At 48.9% G+C, this 20,112-nt stretch overlaps 9 protein-coding genes; 3 read left to right on the top strand and 6 right to left on the bottom strand.

Moving 5' to 3' along the window:
- Positions 1-1,088: 1,088 nt before the first annotated feature.
- FFUJ_10885 (uncharacterized protein) lies at positions 1,089-1,913 on the top strand (the record flags this gene model as incomplete). XM_023569720.1 has 5 exons in its annotated part: positions 1,089-1,298; positions 1,347-1,406; positions 1,457-1,475; positions 1,523-1,614; positions 1,671-1,913. 5 exons carry the CDS (start codon positions 1,089-1,091, stop codon positions 1,911-1,913), a joined length of 624 nt encoding a protein of 207 aa, XP_023436893.1.
- Positions 1,914-2,180: 267 nt separating this feature from the next.
- Positions 2,181-4,337, bottom strand: FFUJ_10884 (related to C6 transcription factor; the record flags this gene model as incomplete). XM_023569719.1 has 6 exons in its annotated part: positions 2,181-2,391; positions 2,439-2,987; positions 3,044-3,205; positions 3,253-3,917; positions 3,965-4,040; positions 4,096-4,337. The coding sequence occupies 6 exons, from the start codon at positions 4,335-4,337 to the stop codon at positions 2,181-2,183; spliced, it is 1,905 nt and encodes a 634-aa protein (XP_023436892.1).
- Positions 4,338-4,968: 631 nt separating this feature from the next.
- On the bottom strand, positions 4,969-6,709 carry FFUJ_10883 (related to lactose permease; the record flags this gene model as incomplete). XM_023569717.1 has 4 exons in its annotated part: positions 4,969-5,623; positions 5,674-6,378; positions 6,421-6,488; positions 6,536-6,709. 4 exons carry the CDS (start codon positions 6,707-6,709, stop codon positions 4,969-4,971), a joined length of 1,602 nt encoding a protein of 533 aa, XP_023436891.1.
- Positions 6,710-7,399: 690 nt separating this feature from the next.
- Positions 7,400-8,427, bottom strand: FFUJ_10882 (related to methyltransferase; the record flags this gene model as incomplete). XM_023569716.1 has 6 exons in its annotated part: positions 7,400-7,445; positions 7,492-7,914; positions 7,970-8,107; positions 8,161-8,198; positions 8,246-8,268; positions 8,319-8,427. The coding sequence occupies 6 exons, from the start codon at positions 8,425-8,427 to the stop codon at positions 7,400-7,402; spliced, it is 777 nt and encodes a 258-aa protein (XP_023436890.1).
- Positions 8,428-9,505: 1,078 nt separating this feature from the next.
- FFUJ_10881 (uncharacterized protein) lies at positions 9,506-11,307 on the top strand (the record flags this gene model as incomplete). XM_023569715.1 has 3 exons in its annotated part: positions 9,506-9,575; positions 9,635-10,828; positions 10,886-11,307. 3 exons carry the CDS (start codon positions 9,506-9,508, stop codon positions 11,305-11,307), a joined length of 1,686 nt encoding a protein of 561 aa, XP_023436889.1.
- Positions 11,308-11,595: 288 nt separating this feature from the next.
- Positions 11,596-12,278, bottom strand: FFUJ_10880 (uncharacterized protein; the record flags this gene model as incomplete). XM_023569714.1 has 3 exons in its annotated part: positions 11,596-11,712; positions 11,763-11,835; positions 11,884-12,278. 3 exons carry the CDS (start codon positions 12,276-12,278, stop codon positions 11,596-11,598), a joined length of 585 nt encoding a protein of 194 aa, XP_023436888.1.
- Positions 12,279-15,020: 2,742 nt separating this feature from the next.
- Positions 15,021-16,382, top strand: FFUJ_10879 (related to integral membrane protein; the record flags this gene model as incomplete). XM_023569713.1 has 5 exons in its annotated part: positions 15,021-15,167; positions 15,226-15,262; positions 15,318-15,783; positions 15,833-15,963; positions 16,012-16,382. The coding sequence occupies 5 exons, from the start codon at positions 15,021-15,023 to the stop codon at positions 16,380-16,382; spliced, it is 1,152 nt and encodes a 383-aa protein (XP_023436887.1).
- Positions 16,383-16,472: 90 nt separating this feature from the next.
- On the bottom strand, positions 16,473-18,671 carry FFUJ_10878 (related to peroxisomal amine oxidase (copper-containing); the record flags this gene model as incomplete). XM_023569712.1 has 4 exons in its annotated part: positions 16,473-17,716; positions 17,768-18,133; positions 18,183-18,390; positions 18,441-18,671. The coding sequence occupies 4 exons, from the start codon at positions 18,669-18,671 to the stop codon at positions 16,473-16,475; spliced, it is 2,049 nt and encodes a 682-aa protein (XP_023436886.1).
- Positions 18,672-19,134: 463 nt separating this feature from the next.
- On the bottom strand, positions 19,135-19,914 carry FFUJ_10877 (uncharacterized protein; the record flags this gene model as incomplete). The annotated part of the gene is made up of 1 exon (XM_023569711.1): positions 19,135-19,914. The coding sequence occupies one exon, from the start codon at positions 19,912-19,914 to the stop codon at positions 19,135-19,137; it is 780 nt and encodes a 259-aa protein (XP_023436885.1).
- Between the last annotated feature and the right edge of the window lie 198 nt (positions 19,915-20,112).

Genomic DNA, 20,112 nt, shown 5'->3' with positions numbered 1-20,112 from the left:
TGACTCGTAGACGGTTTTAATGACCTTGGCTCCTTAAACTGCAAAGTTTCTAATCTTTACAATACAACCAACACAGCAACAAGTCCGATCCATCATGCACAGTGCCAACCATCGTCCGAAAGTACCAGCCTACGCAAGAGCAAGGAGCCTTGTTGATTCCTCAGGATCAGATCGGCCGATTCATCAAACCAACAACAAAGAGTAATATGTAATGTACCGTCTTCTGGAAGATATGATCTTCGAAATCATTGTCCAGGCGGCAATTCGGCACAAATTGAAGGTCAACATCGTTCAATGACCAACTGGAAGTCGCAGAAGACGAAGGATTGTGCTTGCAGACAACATATAATGACTCTTGATGAAAACAACTGTATGAGAAGTACAAGGATAGAATCCTTCGACTAATGATCTTCGGGATATAGAAAAGGCCGAGCATTCATTGCGCAGGATTTCCTGGTAGCCCAATCGAGTCATCGACAGTTTTTACAATGGATGTTTCCAAAGGTATACAAAGGATGAGGAATTTACAGGAGCTCTATTATCTTTAGGAATTCATGCCGTTAACACAAAGATTTGACCGAAAACCAGTAACTCATCCCTAAAAACTCTGCTATCTGTCGCCGCAGTCCGAGTGAAACGTGGGGCCCTGGCGCTTATCCTGCTGGAGATGCCGTTCTTCCGGACACATGGATCCTTTTTCATATATAGAGCCGCCCGAGGCTACAGTCGAAATGTGTTGGTTCTATGTCTGTAGAATTCTCGTAAGTTTCTGTGCCGCTTGTAGGACCAACAACATTTCACATGGGTCGGATAAGCGGCATGCTCAATTCCACCCCGAAGATACCCTCATTTTCCGGATCTTCTGACATTGAGGATTTTCTCTCGTTACATCACCAAATCCTTCAGAATCCTCGTCAAGGACTTATAAAAGACCAATTGAGTCCCAAGGTCTCACGTTCAAATCATAGTAATGACTCCAGCACTTGAACTCGAGCCTCACTTCCTCGATCAGATTGTACAAGCATCAGCAGGATACATTCTTCCCACTGTTCTCCTCGCAGCGAATCTCGTTGCCTATCTCAGTCAAGATGAAACTCGCCCTTATGAGCTTCTTCGTCTTAATGTCCTTACCTTTGTCTATTTACTCTATGCCTACCACAGAGGTGACAGAGGCCATTAACGAGACCGAGGCTGTGAACATTAATGAAGCCGTCAAGATGCCGGATTCTCTGGCTCTGTACCACCTTGAGGACTTTGAGTCCGAAAACTATGCCCTCGAGAAGCGCAGGCATGTTACAGTAAGTCCAGCCTATGGTTGATCACTCACACTGCTGATATCTTGAAAGGTTTGCGAAAGAATCATCACTATTACCTCTCACTGCGTTATCATCGGGGGCGCTATCAAGGTAAGAAATCCGTCGGTCGAAATGGCAGGTCTCTAACAACTATCTTTCAGGACGGAATTCTCCAAATCAGTAAGTAGGATATGACTATGTGGGACTTGAGCTAACATGATTCTCAGGTGCTGCCATTAAGCATGCATCAAATGTCAAGACTTGTTCCACCTTTACCGGACATGCTGGCCCGAACGGCAACCTCTTCTACCGCTATCGTGTATGTGATCCTCATTTCCTTATTATGCCGACAGATGCTCACAATCATAACCGCAGTCTACTGGTGGACACTGTGACACAACTGCGGAGCAGGAAACCATCGCAGGTGCAATCGAGCATCACATCAAGAACCACGGGCACAAGATCTGCGGTACTCAGTGTTTGGAACTAACCCATGGCGGAACCTGGCACGGATATCTCCTCATTGGACCGGCGAGCAACTTTGACCATAAGGCTTACTGTGGACCGAAAGTCACCTTCAAGCATTGCGACTCGGGAGGCAAGGGAGACATGAATTAGCCTGACCAAAATCACGGGCAGACATGCTGAAACACCAAGCATAGAGCATCTACCCGAGTACCCCCTTCAAGATCTGCTTGGTTTGAAGGTACAGGGAATCTTTTGGATACACGGCATATGGAGATATATATTTTCGTTCACGTCTATGATATACGGATAGCAGAGTCAAATTTACATCGTAAGCTCCACGTAGAGCGTTACCCTAACTACTTGTACACTTGCTATGTGCAGAATCACAATATCCTTCGTGATGCCTTTGAGGCTCAGTCAATAGCAATCCCTTATGTAACTATCCGCTTGTTGTATGAGCCACATGCTTCGATCAACACTCGGTGAATCTCCACCAAATGATACCTCACGCCAGTTTCGAAACAACTTCTCGAGATGGCTCCCTACAAGCGTGGCTCGTGACCCAATGAACTCTTTCAGAGCAGGCACGTGTGACGCAGCGAGGATGATCAGCATTGCACCTGACATACTATTCCTAGTCAGTTTGTTCTGCTTCTGGAGCGGTTATCAACTTACGACAGAGAGCATATCCAGGTATCAATCAGAACTGTCTGCGGGAACCCTCGAAGATCTAATGCATGTAGTAAACATGCATCAAGGCATAACTTGCAGTTCTGCATAGCATCTGGTATTGAAGGCACCCTCGTTTCAGCATAGCTAGTGCTTAGCATCCACATCAGGTAGGGTCGGTAGATCACCCCCTTGCAGGTGAGATATCGCTGTCGAAGAAAGCCGCCAGCCGCTGTTGCTGCCTCTTCGGTGTCGATGCTGAAGGAGAACGACGCTGGTAAAACTTCGCGCCAGTCATCCAGCTGACGCTGGAGTTCAGCGACGATGCGTGGAAAGCGAGTGTGATCGAAAGCGGCGCCGGTATCTTTTGCGTAAAGTAGTTGGTGAACTCTATTGAGAAGGCGTCGCATACTAATACAGGCCAAGAAGTAGAGGGACGATTCCTCTTCTACAATTTCGGATGGGTGAGTGTGATATGTGCTTGGTAAGGGGATGGAAGACTCGACGCGAGCGATTCCTGAAGGAGGACATGCTGAGAGCTCAGCCATGTAATCACTGGGGCAGGCATTAGTACCTTATCTCAATTTGTTACGTGTGAAACGCTAGCTTACCTTTCTAGAATGTAGCATGACCAGAATATCCTTCTAATGCGCTCTTCCGCTTCGTCGTCGTGTGTGTTTGGCGGATACGACAAAAGCAGCATGCATCTCGTCGCTGTGGCACTGAGGTACTCCCAAGCTTGAAGTGGTCGGACCAGAGAGGCGAAGTAAAGGCTGGCACGTCAGAAAGGATGGTTTACGGAGCACTGGGGTCATCTTACGCTGTGAAGAAGAGGCATTGGGTGCTTTGGGAATCAACTTGCAGATGCGCGACATGGAGCTTCTTGAGAGCTAGCTGGAAGTAGATGTCACCAAGCTTCCGCTTCCGAAGTCTTCTGTCTTTCTCTGCTGCATCGGGCTCAGCGGTAAAACGAAGGTCTTCGGCAGCTTGGCTTGCGCATCCTAAAGCCAAGGTGAGCAAACAAAGACAAGAGTGAACTGTATCCTCTGAAGGCATCCCGGTTTGAAGTGTCGCGCGTATGTTGCCGAGCTGTTCTTGTGACATGGAAGGGTACCAGAAGTTGATGTTTCGTTCAAATGCCTCTAGCATTGAGGTTACGTCTTCAGCGTCGACGTATGGGTACATGGGATTCGATGCCACTGCTAGCGGTGGTCGCGCCTGTTCAAGATAGAAGATCGAGTCTCCATCATGTCGGAGCAGCGGAAACACATCAAAGTGAGGCCATTGGAGTATCGACTCAGTTGTCGAGGTATGCATAGAGTCCAAGACCGCATTCTCAAGGTTGTTGACATTCTCACGTTGGTCTTGACTGGTCGGCGTTTGGATCGCATGACTCTGCCGACGGAGGTTCAGATCTGGCGAGGAGCCTGAGAATGAGTTGGTGCGATTTGTTTGAGGTGAGTTGGCAAGTTGAACACCGTTCGGCTACAATGGTCAAAGCTAGACATCTAGAAGAGATGCTTGTGGCTTACGATGGCAGATCTTAACTCATGTAGGGTCTTCTCGACCCGCAGAACACTCTCTAGAATGAGATCGTTCTTGCTCCTCCTACAGTAGCGTTACATTGCTGGAGCGGAGCAGTAGATTGGAGAATGAGGCTTACGAGTTGGCTTCAGATCCGTAGGTGCAATCATGGCCGATCGACGCACATGTTGCGCAAGGATTGTTTCCGTCGCATCTATCGCTATCAGCCAAGCTGTCAAGTTTCTGGTAGATCATCCAACCTTGTCTTGCGGGTACGACAAGCATCACACTAACGTCGGTCAGCATATGCCAGTATGCAACAGAGGCAATGCCTCTCAACTCACTGCATGCGACGTCCTCAATCTCTTCCTCGCAGGCCATTCATCATTTGCTTGATCCATTGCGCTGGGAACTGAACAGCAATTCGTTCCGGTACGGGCCGACGTGAACGTGGGGAAAAGAGGAGATAATGAAGGGCGAGTTTGTGAATCATCTGACGGATCACGGGGATGCTCGGTCCGAGGTCAATTGAAGCTCGTGATTGGTGCGGGAATTCATTCGGGAAATGCGTGCGTTAGTTACCCCAGCTTTTGTGACTTAGTCCGATTGGACACTTCCTTGGTCTGCGAGCGAGGTTGGTGCAAAAGCTTGATGGGCATGAGACCTTGGAAATACTGGGGTCCAAATCAAGGTCATGAGGTGCCATTGCTCGCTGCGACGTGGTATGCAGATCGGGAAGTGAGGCCGAGGCTTTGGCGATCGGCAGACAAGTTTAATGGGAACTGAGATTGACATGCGATACGAAATTGTCGCGAACCAATTGAAGGCTGAAACAATCAAGTCAGGACACCTTTCTAGCTGGGCACTGCTTTTGGGCTGATTATGGTGAGGTATCACGCTGGAAAGGACAACATTTGTGGAGTAATAGTGAGTTATGCATCATATTGATTGCGATGGAGTTATCTTCAGTATGGCTACCTAAAACATGACGAGGCAATTGGGATTGACCAGATCAAACCTCTCCAGCAAGCTTCGCATCTCCCGTCACATTCAGAGTGTTCATAACAGTCTGCGCATCTCTCTTCTGAAGACTCTTCTTGACAGGGTTGGGTGCCTCAAAGACTTCCGACAATTCCTCGAGAGTACGGTCTTTGGTCTCCGGGAAGAAGAAGTAAATAAAGACAGCCTCAAACAGATCCCAAAAGACAAATACAAGGTAGAAGTAGTATCCGATGTCCTGGAAAGCGGGACCACTGCTGTACTGGATGATGGTTGACGCAATTGAACTAGCAAGGTTACCGACGGCAGTGCCCTTGGCTCGAATATCGGTGGACAAGCATTCGGCGATGTATGCTGACTGAAGAGGAGTCCAACCGAAAGAAAACACGATACCGAATATGAAGATCATGGCAACGGTGGCGTTGGCTGCAGAAGCATTGTCGGGTTGATCGAGGGAGAGCTTGCTGGTGCCGGTGATGACGGCGAAGCAGCAAGAGCAGAAGATGATTGAGTAGATCAGAAGAGGGCGGCGACCAACGACATCAGTGAGACGAGCTCCGAGAATGGCACCGAAGAAGCAGAGCACAGGGTTGATGCCATTCAGAGCCAAGACCTTCTTTTCGTTGGTGATACCGGCTTGCTTCAGCATGACGGGGAGATAATAAGAGCTAGGCATGGTTAGAGAAAGCGAGAGACTGGAGAATAACTTGTAGCGTACCTCAAACTGTTTCCACTGACTTGTCCAAAGACAGCCATACCCAAGACTCCGATAAGTCGGCGACGCGCACTGTGGGTGTTCCAGAGTCCACGGTAGTCCCACCAAGACTTATCGGTAGCATCAGCAGCGATCTGGTTCGACATCTCCTTGATCTGCAGCACAACCATAGGATGGTTCTCGTCACCCTCACCATGGTATGTAGCAAGAACTTGAACAGCATCCTCAACTCTGTCCTGGGCGATGAGCCATCGAGGAGACTCAGGCAGCCACAGAACGCCGAGCGCAACGATACCAGAGGTAATCATCTGGCACCAAATGGGAATTCTCCAGGCAATGTCTCCATCGATGTAACTGCAGCCGTAGACGACCCAACTAGCGATGATGCTACCGATGTACCAGGTACAGTTGTACAGACCAGTAATGGTGCCTCGCCAGTTGGGGTGCGCCATCTCGCTAACGTAGCAAGGGGCAGAGACACAGCAGAAGCTGACACCAAAGCCGAGGATGAAGCGACCGCCGAGGAATTGGCCTCGTCCCGTGGATGTAGCTTGGACACATGTTCCGATGATGACTACGATGGCGCCGGTGAACATGCCCCATCGTCGGCCGAAGAAATCGTTTACGGGGGCGGTGAAGAAAACGGCGGCGATGGAACCGATGTTGTACATAGCAAAGACGATACCGGTTGAAGAGCCCTCCGAAGACCTGCGACTGTTAAATCAAGTCTTTCTTGATGATTTCACATACATGTTGAAGTAGCGTTGGTATGCCTTCATACCGTTGATACCACCGAGAAGACTGCCATCATATCCGTTCTTCTCACGTTAGCAACGAGCTCATTGTCCTCTCGTGAAATACTTACCAAGCAACCGCAGAGGTATGCACAAGCCAAGACCAAGTACAGCCTGAACATACGAGGCGTCCATGGCGACAACTTCTGATTCTCAACATCATGCGCAAGCTGCACCGCGACATGAGCATCGTGAACCTCGTCACCATGGTCAACAGCAACCTTCTCATCAGCTTTGTAGTCCATATTGTCAAAGAGTCAATCAGTGGAGACTTGAGGCCAAGAATGAAGACTGTCGATCAAAAGGCCAAGCTCAATGGGTCTTTATATAAGTCAAGTTGCATGCATATTACCGTCGTGGTAGACCGGACTTTGGACCCCAGACGGCATGCAGCGCCCGTCCGACGTCGTCCCCGGATTTGCAGGGCTGGTTTTCCCCCTCATTCTGTGCGTGTTGGGTTTAGTTGGAGGGGGCGAGATGGTGTTCTGACTTTTTGTCGGGGCGAGGATTGGGTTAGACTGTTATCCACTCCGGCTCCGGTTGCCCCGAGGTAAACCTGGGGTAGGTTTTGGTGGCAGTGATTGGTTCGGGTACAGCATTTTGGAAACGAACCAGTTATGTCAAATCAGTCGTAAGGTGTTTGTTCTACTCATGACATGAGTTAAACTTAGGCGGAATAGCTTCGGAATTCGTTGCAGTCAGCCCATGGTCCCGGGCTACGAGTCGTCTGAGAAATGGCGACATTGAGATGGTCTCATGGAACAGACTCCTTACTCGTCTTTCACGTAACATGCTTGTCAGCATCAATACAGGTCGATTGGTCTAGAATTTTGAACTAAGGACACAGCAGTGGCCCCGCTATCCCATACGTCAAATAGAAAAGGCATTGGCTATGGTGTAGTCGACATTGAACGAGCTCAGTGCTAATTTCTCCTCTACCAAGCTGCCTCCTTCTCCGGCTTCTGGCCATAGACCACGTATCTTCTGCTGTGAGTATAGAAACGACATAATTACGGGGGCGACTTACATCTTCCAGTATCCATGCACCTTCGGATTCCTCAATTCATTCCTCACATCCGCGCAAAGAGATAGCACTTGATCCTTTGACCAACCGAGTACCCTAGTGAACAGAGCCAGACTTACGCCCTCAAGTCCTGACTCAAAGTTGATGAGGTTCCATTTCCCAAGTTCCTTGAGTTTTGGGTCTTGGGGCCAGCTGTTGGTAGGCCATATGTAGATAGTCTCAACAACATTTTGAAAGCCGACCTCTTCGACGATGGCTTTGTACTTGTCAGACTCACCAAGTGGCCGACCGAGTTTACGAGAGCCTTCGATGAGGCATTCTTGCCACTTAATTAGTGGAGACGTTTCTGGGTCGAGAGTCCCATCGTCGCAGAAGACGGGGAGTTGGATATCTTGGATCTCATACCAACCGCCGGGGCTAAGACCACTGCAGTGCGTTACTAGAACGTTCGTAGACCAAGATCTTCTCTCAGTGAGCTTACTCGAATGCTTTTTTCGCTATTGTTTCTGGGTCGGAGAAGCTTCCTGTCATCATGCGAGAGAAGATAAAGTCAAATGGTGTCGTCCATGTCCACTCTTTCTCAAGGTCGTCGATCTCGAAACTGCAGTTTGGCGGTACGCTGTATGAAATGTCAGATAATACTGAGAAGTTTGAAGGCGAGTTGAGACCAACAATGGAGGTTGGATGGGGCTCAGATCAACGCCGATCACCTGTTCAGATATTAGGCTAGTCTGTAGAGAAATGGTAAGTGACATACTTCGGCACCCGGGTGTTCCTCAGCTAGGGTCTAGTCAGCCAAGTTCGATCGAAAGTCTTGACAAGAATCATACCAAATTCCAATGCCCAAATCCCTGTTCCGGTACCCATATCTAAAACTCGCTTGGCTGTATCGACTCCTGGATTCAAGGCCCTTTTCCCGTCAAGCGTAATGATGTACATGCCATCTTGCAGGTCTGTCTGCTATTAACACTGCAGGACAAGTCTTGAAGCGCTCTCTTACCGAGTCTATCATTTTCAATCTCCAACGAGGTTAGACCAAGCACTCAATTTGTTTCATGATAAGCTCACATCGTCATTTGGGTAGGCATACTCTATCTCAATCAGCCAGGGTCGATCAGAATCAAGACTTGTTCTTACTCCCTTCACTTAGCCTATGGTAGGTCCGTCCATTTTCTTGAGCGAAATGGAGCAGGCTGGACCGAAGTGATAAATTTAACGAATCGTCGAGTGGCTTTTTTTGTGAGAACCTTGGCTTTAGTGAGGTCGGACTGGACCTACTATTTCAATAGCCGAGTCATAATCTAGATCAACCGCCTGCCTTTCGATTAGCAAGTGCCTAATCAGATGGTGGTCCTTATTACAATCTGTTCTGACATGCTAGGCAGCTGTGAGAGGAGGTGCAATGTTTGCAAAATTTTGGGCATTAAGGCGGGGAACAATGGGTTGATAATAAAAGCAAATAAAGTTCTAGGCACATGATTTGCTGCAAGGGCGCGTCGCGCTACCCTGAAGCAGCTTTGTTCTTATCAAATCTTGAGCCATTTCTCTGCATATTCAGTGAAATAACCTCTACATATGAGTAAAGGAAGTTTGGCATGGGGGAAAAAAGGCTTTTTTGTGCGGGTTTCCACGCCTAGATGTAATCCAAATAATTACAATCGATGACGGTTAACGACAAAGGCAGGAAGTGCAGCTACACCGCGTCGGGGCCGTGCAACTGCACTTCCATTACACGACCATCAGGTAACGCCGCCTCATAGGCAAGCACTAAAGAATGTGCCTTGCTGTACGCCATTTCAATCTATGAAGGAACATCATCATATCTGGAAATACATTACTGCAAGTCTGCAAAGCATGATAAAAGACACCATTCCTCTATCGGTATGTGGCTGTCTTAGCTTCAGATCATACCCAAATGAGCCTAGTCGGTATTTTTCATTTCAGCCGAACTCTCAGAAAACCCCTTTCGCAATTTCGAAATGTTTCGTGACAAAGAGACAAGTATCGCGACTTCAGCATGGCAGACAATGGCAAGTCGCCAACCGACATCATCACCTATATCGGTGTGCCGTTGGCAGTCTTGGGAGGTATACATATCGCTATTCCCCACGTATACCGCATGCCAAGCGACTAACAACCCCGGCAGTTCTCCCAATTCTGTACAACACGCTCTCCACGCTCATCTCGCTTTCCAAGATAAAGCGTATGCTACGGCATAGTCGTCTGACAGCACTTACTCGGAGTGATATCGTCAATAGAGTCATCGAGATCGAGCTTCCGCGCTATGCTGTCATGCCACTGGACAGATTCCAGGATCGTTCAGAGTATTGGACTCTGTCGCGTCATCCCAGCTCGATCCCTGGTGGTAGTTGGACCACCTTCAACTGGAAGACTCACTCGATTGGTATGAAGACTCAGCGGGTTGAGTACGCTGATCAAGTCCGACAACCTCAAGTCGAGGTAGCATTCGATGAGCTGGTTTGTTATCTTCTCGATCTTGGCGCTGTCCCGAATCCGCACGGATGGAAGTTACTGAGATCGTCTGGACTTTGGACACCTGTAGGATGTTGTTTGATGATGTCTCCCGAAGGTCGACAAGACGCGCTGACAATCGCTCCGTCGAACGATTCCGATGGCAATCTCTCCCTGACTGTTGCCTGGTCTAGTTCTTGGATCACAAGAGACTATTCTAACTTGCCGCCATACTGGGTCCGATTGCCCTCACCACCTCAAAAAGACAATACCAACGAGCCTGGAAGCGTGTCAGAGGTTCCAGAACACTCAGCTCGGAACTCAGAGGACGGGCTAACAACTGGGAAGGATCGGGAGGTTGAGTCACGGCCAGGAACTAATCAAGCTTCCACACAATCGAGTGCAATCACTTGTCAGATTTCCATGTCAGGGCTTGTCACTGCCCTGACCGAGCAAGACCATTATGGTGCCCAGACGACTCTGAACCTAGAAAGCCTTTACATCGACCATCTGCGAATTCAGCCTGCCAAATCTGACGGTGTCTGGTTTTCCAGCGCAGCCACCGCTTTCGGAACATCTAGTCAGACCATTCTCTGGAACTACAAGATCCCAGACGATATTCTGTCCTTTGCACGGAAGGAGACAGTGCCCTGCGGAGTGTTGGTAGTCCTAGGCATCGTTGACGAATCTGAGACACCAACATGGGCGACCAGGTATGATGATCATGGGACAGACATTCACAAGTTTGCGCGGAAGTCTCAAGACCAACGGGCTGCGATAGCTGCAGAGGCACTATTACCTCCTGCTCAGCGTCAAGCGGCAGTACAGGCTCGGATGCAAAAGGAGACGCAGGAGCGGATGGATGAGAGTAAGTCAGCCCGATCATTTACAGATCTGAGTTCATTACTGACATGGCACGCCATAGTGCGCGAGAGACACAGAACAAGCCAGTTGAGACGCGACCAGCGCATGATGGAAGCCCTGCGCAGCCCCAAATGGGACACAAAGCTTGTTGCTGAGCATTGCCTACGATGGCTCCAAGGGGAGGGTCATTGGGATGAATCGCTCACTGTGAAGGATGTCGTCGGCTTCATGTTACATCGCATGGTTCTGGATGGGGAGTTCGCAGCTAACATTTGTCGGATGCTGGACAAGTGGAAGGCTTGGGCTGATGTCGGGGGCATGAAACAGTCTGACTACCAGGCAGTTCAAGATGATCAAGTTGACTTTGCACATGCGTCGTTATTAGTGGCTATGATTCGAGATACATCTACTGCTTTGGAGGGAACAGTGTCTATGGACCTACAGGAATGTTTGAGGATGTGGAGAAAGGTTCGGCTGGGGTGATTCGCATTGCAGATAGGGGGTAAACTAATGGATATGCTTTGCTGAGTTATTTCATGTCACCAAGCCATCCAGCTTGTCAATCAACTCAAGGAACTCTACAGTATTTGTTGCAAGAAGAATCACAGAAGGAGAGTCGCTGATATGGGCCCGGAAATGATTATTGCAAACTAAGGAGCGAACAAGCTAGCTAAAAACAAGACAACAAAGGAAATGAGCAGAAATGATCAACACTTCCAAGCTTCTGGTCCCTGAGGATCATTGGCCGCATTGACAAGGCTAGTGTTGCGCTTAGGCAATAGTACCGTTGAGGTCGATGGTGCCGGGAGGGAAGACAAAGCCGATGTTAGGATAGAAGAAGTTGCCGATGTAGACCTGGTTGCGGTAGATGCTAACATAGAAGTCAAGCTGTAGTATATCAGTATCGTGGCTGTGAGGTTATGCCTTTGAGTACTTACACCTTTGACCCAAAGCTTGAAGGTGGCATTTCCGGGAGTGAGCTGGCTGAACTCATTGTAGTAGAGGGTACCACTAAGATGACGGTTAATCAACTTCTCTCCAAGTGTAGTTCGCACTTACGCGTTCAGGGAACCACTCCAGGGGACATAGAAGCCAGCGCCAGAAGCAGAGAAGCTCAACTCAAGAGTAGCAACTTCGAGGGCGATGGTGAGGTTAGTCTTGGTAATGTTGATCTTTCCGCTGGCATTAGCCTGGTTCTTCCAGACCTGGTGGTCGGGGCAGGAGTCGAATTGGATGAGGGACTCGAGGTGAGCTCGGCCACCGGGCTTGGCAACAACAGCAGAGGCAAGCTCCTGGATCTCCTGCTCAGTGGTGCTGCGGGCGTGGCTGCCGGTGGTGACATAAGTTGCCAGAGCGCTGAGGAGACTGTTGTCAATGTTGGAGGAGCTGACGGACTGGATTGGCAGGGCCTGCTGCTGCTGTTGCTGCTGAGGGAAGGCGAGAGTGGAAGCCATTATGATGAGCTTGGAGTTTGTTGGAAGAATGTTGGTTGTTGTTGTTGTCGCTTAGGAAGATCTGAGTTTGATGATGATGATTCTGTGTTCCAGGTCGGGGAATCTTGTAGGTTTTATAGATTCTGTCCCAGGGCTCGAGGCTAGTCCTCGGGTCCTGAGGACAAACTGGAAGTATCAAAACAGGATTCAGTGCACTGCCATCACACAATTGCTCCTCGCCCGGCGCTTAGATGACGGTGAAGCAATCCCCAGATGGTCTAGTCTTCACGCTCCGTCACTGCTGAAGAATGCCTGTCTTACTTTCAGCTGGCCGCTTTATCGGCCATGAGGGCATAATCTAACCGTGAAGGTCCAAAGATCGTGTCATTGCAAGGTTGAGAGCAAATATTGCGGTGTTTCCTATCACACCGACGACGCAAATGCTTCCTGATGAAGCCAGAGGCTGAGGTGATATTGTCTTTGGCGCCTGTGAACAGAACTGCATGACGCTATGTAATGCTGCATACTTCCAGTGGTTAGCTGAATACACTATGAGGTCAAAGAAACTCACGATGATTCGAGTATAGTTGACGATGATCATGTTAGCGACATCAAGTCTGGACCTGCTATCCGTAGTGACTAGGAGGTTGAACGGTGCGGGCCGAGACCGCCACAACTGTTGGGTTACGAATTGGAAATTGAGAGACCAAATAGTTAATGTGATTGGCAGTCGAGCAGGGGTTCTCAGCTTGGTATTGAAGCTTACCCAAGCCTTTTTTGGCCGGAGATGTCTCAAACCATAAGGCCATTTTCTCATTTGGATTGCGCCATACCACAGGATGTTGTGCACTAAACCTGTCTTGTATTGTATAATATGCTCACCGAGTTCGGCACTTTTATTGTGGTAGCAAATCACGCAAAGAGCCCGTGCTAGCTGTTGTTTTTGAGGCCACCCCTAGCGCGCGATCCAGAAGGGTAAGCATGGTCCCCTAACACATTAGGAACTATTCTTTGCGGCATCTTCGGACATGGCGGCTAATGGGACTTTGGTAACGCTCTGTGGTTTGAGGAGAACCTGGATGACTATATTGGCTAAAGACCCTCTTGGCGACTGTAGTGAGGCCGATATACTGACCAATACGACTGGGAAACCCCTAGTTCTGAATAGCGAGAAGGTCGGGATAAGATTTCAGCTATGCCACAGATCGAGTTGGATCCAGTGATCATGGTAGATGGAAATTCCCTCAAGAGACTGAGGAAAAGCCGACGAGCAAGGTAATGAGTTCAAGCCCATATGGGCTTGAACAGAGGAGCTCACGTTGTTCTCGTTTCTACTACTCGCCGGCTCCGGAGCTCAGCTTCGTTTGCGTGTTCCATGCTGAGATTAGCCTCACCCCTCCCGGGTTCATCAATCACATGCCTATGGTTAATTGTATCTACGAATATACCTCAACATGTTTCAGCTGCTAACTGTCCGAGATATGGAGTATGATGCAAGCATCAGCTGTCTGCTCTATGAACCCACAATGACACTCTATTAAAGAGATTTCAGAGAGCACAGTAAATATCGGTACAATAAACGCTGACTATCCGTCTCTTGGGTGCTTGCGCGTTTTTCTGGTCTCAACTGTTGCCCGGAGGCTAGTAAAAGTACCGTATAAGTATTCCATGCTGCTGCAATAATGTCCAAGGGCACAGTTGTCATCAAAATGTCGTGGCGGAATCCGCAATTGCTATGCTTGATGGTGTTTACAACTCTTACAACTCGAGGTACATAAAGCGTTACAAGTCGCTATCGTTTGTGAGATAGTTTTGTAAAGCAACGAAGAGAAAGGCCCAGTGGACAGGATGCGAAGGACTATTTTGGTGAGGGTTAGACAGTTCAAGTATGTGGCTGCATCACGTTCTTTTAATAAAGGAATATCTATAATTCATCATTACTTAATGGAAATTACCGTGGCTTTAATCGGGTTGGCTGTTTCGTGTTGTCAGCTGAACAACTCCAGCTGCCTGGGCACCTCACCAGTGATGAGCTACCCTGGATGCCCATGAGATCATTTTTCCATTGGGATTTGCTGGTCATAATGTAAGCAATTTAGCGATGTTGCAGCTGAAAAGCGACGCTATGCTTATTCTGTCGAGATATTCTGACATGTCGTTAATCTGGTAAGCTGAGACTGTTTTGTTGGCCAGAAGGGTAATGGACCTCAACGGATGAACTGGACAATTCCAATGATGTAGAGACTGGTACACCCTCAACCGAAAAAATGCGGCTCAAGATGGATTTGTCAGGGCATTCGATTCAGTGATGAGGGATCAGCAGGCTGAGATGCTAGGAATGGACGCTTCGGAACTTCTGGAAATTAAAAGCACGAGTGCCGAAGGGTCTTGGCACGTTAAACCCGACGAATAATGTTTCCACTAACAAGGACCTTAGACAATGCCACAGTCATAACAAAGTCAAAGCGTTCGCCCTTCACCAGTAAAAACACAAACGGACAAACGTTGAAGCCCTCCCCGCACCGGCATCTCCTTTCCCCCGCGAACCGTCCCCCCTTAGCGCAACCAGGATAACATCATCGAGCCCATTAGCGCGTCCTCACTTGAATCATTCGCCCAAGCTGACTGGTTCGATGTGAGACAAAGTGCTCTTCGTCTTATCTCCCCTCTCCCATCCCCATCCCTTCTCTTTTCCTTCCAAACTTCTTCTTCTCTTCTTCTTTTGGGGCTCCCAAGTGAGCCTGCTGTGCTTGGCCATGCACGATGGAAGCGGATTATAGACCGAATGTCTATGCTTCTATCTTTATTACCCTGCCGCTTGCAGCGCTGGTGCTAGTGCTGAGACTCTTGGCGAGACGGACGACGAGGGCGGGTTATGGGATTGATGATTGGCTGGCGGTCGTTGCGTTTGTGTGTTATGCTTAACGTTTTGCCACTGGAGGAATGATCGCTGACAATCGATGCGCAGATTGGAGCGCTCGCGTACTCGATTGACAACCTTGTCTGTAAGAACATAACCACTCGATCTGCATCAATTGCGATAGCTAAAGGCGTCTTTAGTTCTTTTCGGCTTTGGCCTCGGTCGCCCGCTGAAAGATGGCCCGTCGCATCTCACCGAAGAAGAACGACTCGAACGATCATACCTCCTCATTTGGCTCAGCAGCCTGACGTATACCATCGGCATCGGCTTCGCCAAATTCGCCATTTTGACATTTTACTGGCGCCTCTTCAAATATTCTAGTTCGCGCATCGCAATCCAAGTTGTCTCTCTGCTTTGTGTCGCATGGTTCATCGTCCGAATACTCCTGTTGACACTGTCATGTATGCCGACGTCAGCCTACTGGGATCTTGCCCGACGAACAACCCACTGCCATGTCACGAGCAATATTTATTTCTTCTCCACTGGTCTTACGCATGCTGTTCTGGATGTTGTCATTCTTGTCCTCCCGCTGATTGAAGTCATCAAAATGCATCTTCCGCTTGGTCAAAAACTTGCTGTCATGGCCCTTTTTGGCTTCGGTGCTCTGTGTGTTCCCCGTGGTAATACCTCGTGCCCTGGACTAATATGTGAACAGTGTTTGTGTACTGTCGATTCTTGTCATCCATAATTCCTTCCAGTTCAACGGAAGTTCGAAGGAAATCGCCCTCAAGATCGGTTATCACGGATCTTTGGCTGCAGCAGAATGCAATCTTGCCAACGTTTCGGGTATATCACACCGACCCCATACTGCGAACCTCAATTGACGTGCCCCAGTTTCTCTGCCGATGTTGCGACCCGTATTTCGAAAGATTGTCCCCTCTTCATTCCTCGCGTCTCACAGAAGTAAGCGCGCTGTCGTCGACTCAGCCCTATCACCAGAATACGGCATCAAGGGCAGTCGAGGCACCAAAGCATCAGTACAAAATGGCTCAAGTTCCGTGTGTGAATTTGTGATGAACGATGATATACCAGCGGGATACGACATTGAGGCTTCACATGCTGGGTGGAGTTACGGCACAGAGATCACAATCTCGAGTCCGTGGAGACATCAAACGCCTCCACCGACAGTAAACGAGGGATTGGATGGGATACAAATATCAGAAGAAACAACAGTTCACGTTGAACGCATAGGGCCTTATCCATAATCGGCCCAGTAAACGAATAATGTTAATATTGCTTCATTCATGCCATAATTACTGTTTTTACCGTGTGGCCTCTCTTACTAAAATCTCAGACTATAGCTTCGAAGGGACATTCGACGTATCGCATCCACAACTGTCGGAAACCTCTGCCTTCTTGTTTTCAATAAGAGTGCTCTGGTTCACACTCTGCTCACTGGGCGGTACATCCAGCGCAGGGTTCTTGGTAAAGAAGTTGACAGGCTTGAGGTGCACCTTCAGAATCTCAACCGGCATGACAGGGAAGTCTTCGATGCGTGGGATATGGTTGATACCGAACTGCACCCAGAGCACAATATCAGACTCTGGTGTCAGTGATTCGTTTCTTTGTGCCCAAGTTCTCACGCCTGCGTCTCCACGAGACTGGTTGGTGTACCATCCTCCAGCGTACAGTTCGCGGTCGCGATGTGTGGTGACATAAATATTATGGTCTGCGAACTCAGCGCGCTTATGCAGGAAGCTTTCTTCGTCGCCCATAAGCTTTTGGAATGGCGGAGCCATAATCTTATAGCCCACGGGCTTGCCGTTAATAGGGTTGAGGGAGTTGGGGTTGGTGATCTTATAGACCCTGCTAAGGTCATAATCGATATCCAAACCAGCTGTCTTGTCAATGGTCTTCTCGACAACCTCGTAGCCGGTACCATGAGGGTTTAGGTGAGGATCACGAGGTATTCTGTGGGCTTCGCTGTATACCAACTGGTTTGTATGACCGTCAATCATGGGATCGACTCGCAGGGAGAAGATATGTTGATGGACACCTGCCAGGACACCAGGGTGTACGACAGTTCCAAATGGCACTCCTGTCTTGTCCAGCTCGTGGTCAATCGGCTGTGTAGACAGGATACCCGTGGCGCGGACTTCGTACGTGACCTCTCCTGCTTGGTTGAACAGGAACATGAGGATATACTCGTAGTTTGAGACTGTGATGATGGACTGCAGCACAAGCTCACGTGCTCGTACAACAGCAGCTCTTCCAGTTCTGTAGTTTGTGTGCTTCCATCCAATACCAGCATCTTGCTCATGGATACAAATGACGTTCTCCATTGGCAATGGCCTGCCTTGGTCGTCGCAGATCACACCGCTAAGGTACTGAATGCTACCTAAGCAGTCACAGCCTAGCTTGAGGTTGTTTGCTGTAGCACCAGCACCGGCATCACCCAAGTCAAATGCTGACTTTTTGTGGAACGGGTGTCGTGGATCACCATAGGGCACACTCATATCTGATAGAGATAGTCTGTAGAACAAGGGACGGTTGTCATACTTGACGTTGTACAGCACCATACCTTCACGCTGATTGAAGCCTATTTATGTCAGCCGGGAGATCATTGAGTAAGACAAGATATCAGACTTACCGACGAAGAAGGTCCACTTCTGCCATGAGATAACGTTTCCAGTCTCACCGACCGGGGTAACATTGAAGCTTGGCCCCTCTGGCTGGCTTACGTGAAGTGGCTTGAGATCCTTTCGCAGCTCTTGGGCTTCCGGGATATACTCATTTGCTGGCTTGGGTTGGTAAGGTGCCAATGGCTTAATAGTGTTATCAGCCCCCGTAGGAAGTACATCGATTCGAATGACTTTGTAGTTAACGCATTCAATGACTGGCGATACGGGCAAGGGGAATGCGTAGTGGTTGGAATCAGCTTCGCCAGGGTTTGCGGGGTCTCGCATGTACAGAAAGACCTGGTACATACGGACATCATCCTCAACTCCGTCGGACCCTACACATGTCAGTCATCAATTTATCTCACAATCAATGATAGTGCTTACCGTAAATCCATGGATCAGCACATACGACCGTCCCCTCTGGCAACTTTAGCTTCTCCAGCTCAGCCAAGACCTGCGGATCCTCAAGCGCAAGCTTCTCAACCCTCTGAGCCTCATCATAGTCAACGTTCCCGTGCACATTAGGTCCAAGCTTCACATTGCTCTCGATTCTTCCAGTAGTCAAGTTGACTATAGCTTCGTGGAAAATATCCTGTGACGGTCAGATCATGCATGATAACAACCTAAGTGGGGTCAACTCACCGTTCCACGGATATAATACGCAACAAAAGCCAAACGCTCAAGCGGCGAAGGGGAAGCTCCGTTGTCGAACGCTTCCAGATACGGTGCAAGCTTCTCCTTCGGTGGCTCACTGAGCGTTATAACCTTAAAAGATAGCGAGACAGACTGTGGCCAAACGCTCTCGATCAAGCGTGCGCTAGCCTGAATCTCATCGCCCGTCAGTGGGCATAGAGGGTGGGGAGCAGAAGACATGTTGAGAATCTCAGAGCCGTTGTTAATCGGATGAAGATAATTGTTGACCAAGTTGCTACCTATTTATCATCAGTACAAGACCTGACCGTGTTGGTGCGGAGTTGATGATTCACCCATTTCTCCCCACCACGATTCTCCAAAAATTGCTACGTTGGGAAGTTGGATCCATTCAACGGCTGGGCTGCACTTTCTGTATATGGGAAAGCGTAACGCAGTAGTGAGAATGACTGATGATAAGGCGCGTATTAGGAAAAGATCGTCTGTGTCTGTCCCGCTTATTTCAGTCAAGACGTGCTTGGTTCCGACGTCGTGGGGAAGAATATCTGCGATAAGCTACCATTCGAAGGGCGGAGCTAAAGCGCGTAATTACATCTTATTGGTGGTTGCAAAAGCCTATCAGAGGAGAAGGATGCTCAGTCAAGCCCGTATTCTACTCCATTCCGCTTGACGGTTTAACTTCCGCCTACAATGAATCCGCTGGCCATGGAAAGCCAGGCTTATACTTCTGCTGTAAAACAACACTCCCCTCGGGAAACTCTTTTCCAGCCAAATCAATAGGCTTTGCATCACCTGAAATCGTCCAAGAGCTGACTAGCCCAACAGACTCGGCAGCATCCTCTTTCAGCCTAACCACCTTATCCGGATGAGGGGAGAAGTCATTCAACAGCTCAGGATCGGTGCTCTCCTCGAATTCCCCAGGCTCAGCAATAACCCAGACATCTTGCTGGGGTTGCTTGTACTCAAAGTCTGGACCACCGCAATCTTGCGGGTCGGGCTGATAAAAGTCGTTGGTGAGGGGTAATTCCACTGAGCAGTTATCAAGATCCTCCTCAATGCTCGAATTGGCAATAGCGTAGTTGATATAGTTGATACCCAAACACTGGGTCTGAATGAGGATCTTCATAACAACATCCGTGCTCTCAGCGGTTCCATCCTCGACTTGGTCTTCCTCAGCGAACTGGTCAATATACCAGACTGCGCGTCTGCTCTTGGCTTCTTCGTCAACGACGATGAATGGATTCGTGTTGCCAGCTTCGGTTTCTTTCGCGCGCATGTATTGGTGCGATTTGCCTAGATAATCGTCCGGTGCGTGCATAATTTTGATTTGCATCATTGGGGCGGATTTGTAGTATGCGCCACGCTCAAAGGCCGACTTGAAAGCTTTCAGCTCGTCATCTGCGAATGGAGTGACAAGATAGCATTTGAGGCAATCGCCATGTTGGTCGGGCGGTAGATAAACCATTTTAGCAAACTGTAAGAATACGGTGTTATATCAGAGATACCTTGCTTGTTCAAGGCAAAAGGAATTGTGACATTTTTATACAACTACTGAGTTGAGTTTTGGGGATCTGAATCCCAGGCGTTGAAATAGGCAGCGGAAGCGCTAAAGCGAGTTCTGCCTAGAAAACGGGCCTGATGGTGTTGTAGGATCAGCGGCACA

The sequence above is a fragment of the Fusarium fujikuroi genome, chromosome FFUJ_chr10 (assembly GCF_900079805.1).
Source record: "Fusarium fujikuroi IMI 58289 draft genome, chromosome FFUJ_chr10".
NCBI lineage: Eukaryota > Fungi > Ascomycota > Sordariomycetes > Hypocreales > Nectriaceae > Fusarium > Fusarium fujikuroi.
This window is presented reverse-complemented; position numbering and strand designations above follow the sequence as displayed.